Consider the following 6,780-nt stretch of genomic DNA (forward strand, 5'->3'; position numbering starts at 1 on the left):
TTGAGAGTATTAGAACAAAATTGATGAAAAAGGATGTCCATGAAAAGGAAACTTGCAAACAAGTATAATGGGAGGTTTTGTCCTAAAATTTTGAAGAAGTTTCAGAAGTACAAGGAGTGAGCATCAGGGTGTTGCCCAACTGAGTTTGGGGTAGGTAAGTTTAGTATGGTTGTTGCTGAGAAGTTTTATGTGGTGGATTTACTTGCTTTGACATGTAGTTGTAGGCGGTGGCAACTCTCAGGTATCCCTTGTCACCATGCAATTGCATGTATACAATTAGAAAAGAAGAAGCCAGAATATTTTATCAATCCTATCTATAGTGTTACAAACTTCAAAGCTTGCTATGAACTAGTTATCTATCCATTAAGAGATCTAGATGATTATGATCCGACTGGTTTGGAACCAATAAAACCTCCTCCCTTGAAGCCAAAAAAGGGTAGATGCCAAACTGTTAGGAGAAAGAGTCCCGATGAGCAAACTGTACGAGTTGCTAAAGATGGCATCGAGATTATTGAAAACAAAAGCTACATGAAAATGAGATGCTCAATATGCAAAGAAGCTGGTCATAATAAAAAGACTTGTAATAAGAGAGGAATGAATGCTTCAACAGGTCATTCAAACAGAGAGAAAGATTTGCTAAGTGGAAATTCCGACCAACAAAACATTGTGAGTTACTGCTAGACAAATATATAATCCTTTTATTCATTCATTTCAGCAATCTAATTCCTTGGTTTGCAAGGTACTTACAGGAAAAGAGGAGGGGAACATATGATAGTGTTCTCGAGCCCCTATTTGCTAGTCCACATCTTCATAGATCAGAGTTCATCCAAAGCAATGTTACCCAAGTATACATATCAAATACATACACATTTTCATAAAAATGTGAAACTTTTACAGTTATTGATTGATTGGATCCTCAAGCTTCTCCCCAACCACATGCCCAACCTACTCATGGCCAATTTGAGTCTTAGTTTATTAGGACGTCCGAGCCACCAACAAATCCACCTACGGCATCTGTTTCAGGATCTTCTAGCCAAAGGACAAATAAGGGAAGACTACGGCCTTCCAGGTCTCTTAAGAAGAGAGGCAAGGGAAGCAAAAACACATGTGATGAATTTGCTACAAATTCTCTCAGCTAGGAGCCACCAACATATCGGAGGAAGGCAAAGACATCAGGTTCTTTGAGCCAGCCACCACATGTTGGCAATTAAGATATAGAATGTCGTTTTGATGTTCATCTTTATGTGAGATTACAAATGCTGCACTTTTGATGCTCATGTTAAAATTGATTGGGTATAGCTTTTGGCCTTGTATTGCCCTTTTCATATTAGTAGAAAGAACATTGTCGACCTTTTTTGATGTTTTAGCGGTGGGAAGAATATTGTCTCCTTTTGTTATAAGTTTAAAGATCAATATATTTTTTAATGTTTAATTGTTTTTAATTAATGTTTTGGTTTAATCCCGCCTGTATGGAGCGGCATTCGTAATTTGTTTAATTGGCCATTTTTCCACTGTGAGAAGCGGAAATTTGGCTAGAAAATTGTATGTTGTATGAGCTATGGGAGAAAGCAGTTCGGAGTATATATGTTTATTTGGATAAGTTTTAGATGATATTTTTTCAGTTGCAGCAATGAAATTGCGAAGTATGATACTACTTAAAAGATTTTGTACCATTTTGTTACATCTTTAAAAAATTTTGTACCCATTTGTTACATTTTAATAAAGTTTTGTACCCATTTGTTACATCATACTAGAAGCTATCAGCCACGTATGATACGACTTGCCACATCAGCAGGTCTAGACGGCGTTGGCAAAATTTAACGGATTGGACTTGATTGAAACAATTTGATACGTTTTGTACCAAATTATTATAAAAAAAAAAGATTTTATACAGTTCACATTACAACGTAAAAGGTTTTGTATCACCCAAATAATTTTCCCCAAAGGGTCTATCACTTTTCTACACAGGTAGATCTCCTCATCTCGGCATCGAGGACCGTGACCTTCAGTTTCTACAGTGATAGAGTACTGGTGTTCGCTTTCTATAGCGAAGATCCCCTCACTTTTTACAACGATGGGATTCCTCGCATCAAACAAACTTGACGCACAACGTCACTCCAACTACAACATGAAAAGGCCATTGCCTACGATGTGACATCAGCAACGACACTGATATACTCTTGCGACCTCTCGAAGCTGAAGCTCACGGGAGTGGGGAGCTTATGTTAGAACCAGAAAATTGACCCATTCGGCCTGACTTACAGTCCTAGGCCCATGTTGATAGTCCATATTGGCTAACTAAATCATATTGAGTATATTTTTTTTTATCTATATCTCCTAATATCTCACATATTATCTCTAAAATTTTTTATCAATATATCATATGAGATATTATTATATTTCTAACTACATATATGGCAAGTACATCTACTTGTTGGTTGTTATTAAATTTTTTACACATATTACCATATCTTGATAAAGATATCTCAGTACTCCCATAAATATCTCTTCAGATACCACTAGACCCTAAGTTTAATTTTTCTACCTTTATTCAATACATTCTTATTTAAGTGTCACAGAGGAAAATCGAGATTCCCTCCCATTATTTCTCCTTTTTTTGCAGATCACTCGAGATTCATAATTTGTATGCGATCAAGGTCTGAAAATCGAGATTCTAAGGGGTAGGATGTCTTGATGCTCTGCAGAATTTCTCCCAATATTAAAAGAATTTCTGATAAGTCACCGCAAAACGAATTTCAAGTTTTTAACTGCCACTCTGAAGCACAAACCTTAGTAAAATATAAAAATGATTTCCCTCGGAAACATCAAAGTCAAAATGAAGGAGTCAAATGTTCAGACACAGTGGAGATAGAAGTGTCTTCCTCTGAAATTGTCTGCTTTATTAGATATTTTCACTTTTTCAGTCCAGTTTATTAGATATTTTCAGCAAGAGGGACAATAGCAGCAGCTACTTAAGTGAACCTCAGAACTCGAAAGTCCAAATTCGCATGATTATTGCAGATTAGCTTGCTAATTATGCACTCACACTATCTGTGATTATGTCGCAGTCCTATTAGACTTGGCCTACTGTCATTCGGGAATGCCGTAAGATCACGATATCCAGTTTTTCTACTGTTTATCTTTTTTTTATAAAACCCAAGATTAGGCAATCTTTCAGTCTATTTGAAAGCAACATTAAGTTTGATTAGTTAGAAGACGAGTAATAATCACTTTAAACTGCTAAAGCTTTATAATAAAACGAAAAAGAAAAAAAGAAAAAAAAATCCCTTTCTGGGAAATTTTAACGAGGTTTTACTTTATTTGAAAAACTACTAATGTATCCTAAAGTGCTTCATTACCCAAAATGAAGCCAAGCTTTAAGAAAACCAACTAAAATGCTTCATTAGCCAAAATGAAGCCAAGCATTAAGAAAAACAAGTAAAGAAGAGTGAGATTAAAAGAAAACCAATTCTCAAGTAAACATTGAGATCATTTAGGCTTATATATAATACTACTTCTATAAACTTCTCTAAATCACCTTTGCATCCTTCCTAAGTTCAAAGCTTAAGCAGAAAAACTCCAGCCCACAAAATTGAAAACAAAAAGACCCTCGACACCCAACCACTCTCTCTCCTCCTATTTTCTTCACATGACAGTGCAGCTGTCTGTGCTCTCATCGCTGAACATGTGGACGTAAGGATCCGAGGCCGGAGGCGGCATCGGGGGAACATATCCCCCCGGATAAGGTGGCCGAGCATACATCATGGGCTGGTACATCTCATTCCCATGGCCGTGGTGCTGCTGGTGCTGGTTCATCATCATGCCCATGTATTGCTGCTGATACGGGTTCTGATAGTACCCGCCATTCATCGCTGGCAGCCCCTGAACCGCCGGCATACCGCCCATTTGGCCCATTGGGTAACTTCCCATTTGGCCCATCGGGCCCATCTGGCTCATGAAACCTCCGCCGGCACCTCCACCGCCACCGCCACCGCCTTTTTGGTAGCCATTGGCATGATGATTATCCATTCCATTGAAGCTGACTTGAGCTTTGTTGTTCGCTTGGGCCCCATCATGGTTCTTTCCTCCACCCTTTTTAGCACCACCATGGCCATTATTGTTCCCACCTCCACCTCCTCCGTTGCCATTGCCATTCCCTCCTTTCTTCTTTCCAGCCACTTCACCAAAATTGCCATTCTTGCCAAAATTCGCAAGCACACCACCATTTTTGCCTCCATCAAAATCATCTTGACTTCCCTTGTTCTTTCCACCCCCGCCGCCGCTGCCATTCTTCTTCCCTCCGTTGCTGTGCTTCCCCTTGCTCTTCATCCCGAGCCCCTTCATCAGAAACGGTATATTATTGAGGAAACTCCCTTTCTTTGCTCCACCAGCACCCATCTTCTCGTTCCCCTTCCCCTTATTACCCTTCTGCCCATGGCCACCCCCGACAGCCGACTGCTTGGATGGCTTCTGATGATGGCCATGGTCAAACTCATCATCGAACTCATCACCAAGAAACTCATCGTCATCCCCGAACTCATCATCAAAATCATCCCCACTCCCGTCAAACTCATCCTCTTTGGGCAAGCTAAATTTAACAGTCTTCTGCTCCTTATTCTGGGCCATCTTCGTATCCTTGAGCCCCTTCATAAGCTGTTGCTGCTGCTGCAGCTGGAGCTGCTGCTGCTGCAGCTGCAGCTGCTGTAGCTGCTGTAGCTGGAGCTGGTGTCCGCCTTTGTTCCCACCATTGTTCTGACCCTTGTTGTCCAATTTCCCAAACTTACCATTGTCGAATTGGACATTCTTGAACTGGTTGTTGAACCCGAAGTTGTTCTGGTTTCCCAAACCCTTCGAAGGGCCCCATAGCTCAGCGTGCTTCCCCGACTTCTCGAGCTTCTCGATGAGCCTGTTTGGGTCTGCGATGCCCGTAACCGTCACCTTCCCTTGCTCAGAATCTATGGCAACAGTATACACTCCTGAACCACAAAATCCACATCCCCAGAATGAAAATTCAGTTAAAAATTAAGCTAAACTCGCATCAAATAACAAACACCTTAGATGCAAAGTCATGTCACAAGGAAGCCAAAAATCCGTTTTAGACAGTTACAGGGACATTTATCCAAAAGGTTAGGTGCATCCATGTACAAGTCCAAAACTTACTGACATGGTACTGTCACACAAAGATAGTCCTTCCACCTGCCCCACAGAACAAGGGGTTCTCACTGACAAATTTGGCTGAAGTATAGGGGCCTAATGTAATTACCCCAAACTTATGCCAAGAGGATTTGTCAGAAGAAGGCATAAGGGGATGTTTCTGAGAGGTCCTAAAACCAGATTCTACACTTCAAGCAGGTTGAAACAGCCATGAAAACATGTTCAGCAGGGAACAGAGTAGGGTTGTCTAAGCTAAAAATTGGAAATTTCAGGGGCAAAAAGGGGAGCCAAAGCAGTGGAGGGTTACCTTCAATTTTCTGGAGCAGCTTCTTCACCTTCTTCTTACACCCATCACAATGGATGTTCACTCTCAGCACACAGCTCTGTTCGCAAGCAAAGAACCCCAGAAAAACAAAAAAAATCAAAACACAGAAAACAGAGCAGCAGCAGCAGCAAAAATCTCTCTCTTCACAGAACAAAGGAAGATGAGAACACAGCATAAATGAGTACCTGAGCCTTCACGACATCTTGCTTACTCATATTGAGAGAGAGAGAGAGAGAGGGGGTAGCAGAGGGAGACGGTGAGGGGCAGAGGAAGGGACTGATGGAGGTGAGATTTTTAAGAGGGCACAGAGGCGGTGGATGTGAACAATATTAAAACACTTTCTTGTTCCGGAGCTGCCCCCTCATATTTTTATACTTCTGCAGAAGAGAAAAGGAGGAAAATGTACATAGCTTCTCCTCTTAGTTTAACTTTTGTCACAAGAGAAACCTTATATATTGTTCCGGGGTTTGCAACGAGAAAATATCCAATGTTCGGTTAGGCGCAAATGGTAAGAGAATTTATAAGGTATATTACAATATTTATATATTTGTGATAACAAAATATTCTATGGAAGTTATCAAAAATAATTCTCGATCTAGATCGGAAAAAATATTCACCGGAGATTGACTTGAATCGGTTTACACGAACCTTTCCAAGTTGAGTGTACTATTCTGAAGTCCTATTCGATCACATGAAGAGTTTTTGTCTTAGGAAAACAGCGATCATGCGAAGGGTCGCTTAGGACATCAAGATAATTGACTCAAACTTTTACTATTGCTTAGCAACTAGACCTTGGTGGCCATTAGTGGTCGTGCTTTTCGCTAATGTCAACAAATGTCTCAGAAAATTTTATTCATCAATGAAATTTGAGTAAAAGCATTTCCCTTCATATAGAGGTGCCCCACATGATCATATATTGTGAAAAATCTTAGGAGAGAGTGAAGATGTTGCACATCATTTATATCGTAACATCTTCCATAATTAACAAGTTGTTGGTTGAATGATACGTAGTGCACATCAAACCCTCTATGGAGGAAGATATAATTTCGAATGCAGAGAAAAGCACTTGCTAAAAAAGGAATGAGTTATGCTATTTCTGCCGACCACATAAGCCGAAGTTTGTGTCGAACGAGAGACAGTGGCACATGTTGTGATTTTAATGAATTTCAAGGGAAATACATAACTATCTCTTGTTCGGCACATTCGGCAGCATTAAATATCGGCAGAAAAAAACAATTCTGAAGATGAATAATTTAAAATGCTTCATCCCGTAATCACGAGAGTAATGTTTATTATAATTT

The 6,780-nt window shown here is 40.0% G+C and overlaps 1 protein-coding gene across 1 annotated transcript; it reads right to left on the reverse strand.

Moving 5' to 3' along the window:
• Positions 1-3,425: 3,425 nt before the first annotated feature.
• On the reverse strand, positions 3,426-5,944 carry LOC116189994 (heavy metal-associated isoprenylated plant protein 34-like). Its single transcript, XM_031519662.1, has 3 exons — positions 5,665-5,944; positions 5,462-5,537; positions 3,426-4,976 (listed from the first exon to the last, which is right to left on the reverse strand). The coding sequence occupies exons 1-3, from the start codon at positions 5,692-5,694 to the stop codon at positions 3,646-3,648; spliced, it is 1,437 nt and encodes a 478-aa protein (XP_031375522.1). The 5' UTR covers positions 5,695-5,944; the 3' UTR covers positions 3,426-3,645.
• Positions 5,945-6,780: the final 836 nt, after the last annotated feature.

This window comes from Punica granatum, unplaced genomic scaffold (genome assembly GCF_007655135.1).
Source record: "Punica granatum isolate Tunisia-2019 unplaced genomic scaffold, ASM765513v2 Contig00060, whole genome shotgun sequence".
Classification (NCBI taxonomy): domain Eukaryota; kingdom Viridiplantae; phylum Streptophyta; class Magnoliopsida; order Myrtales; family Lythraceae; genus Punica; species Punica granatum.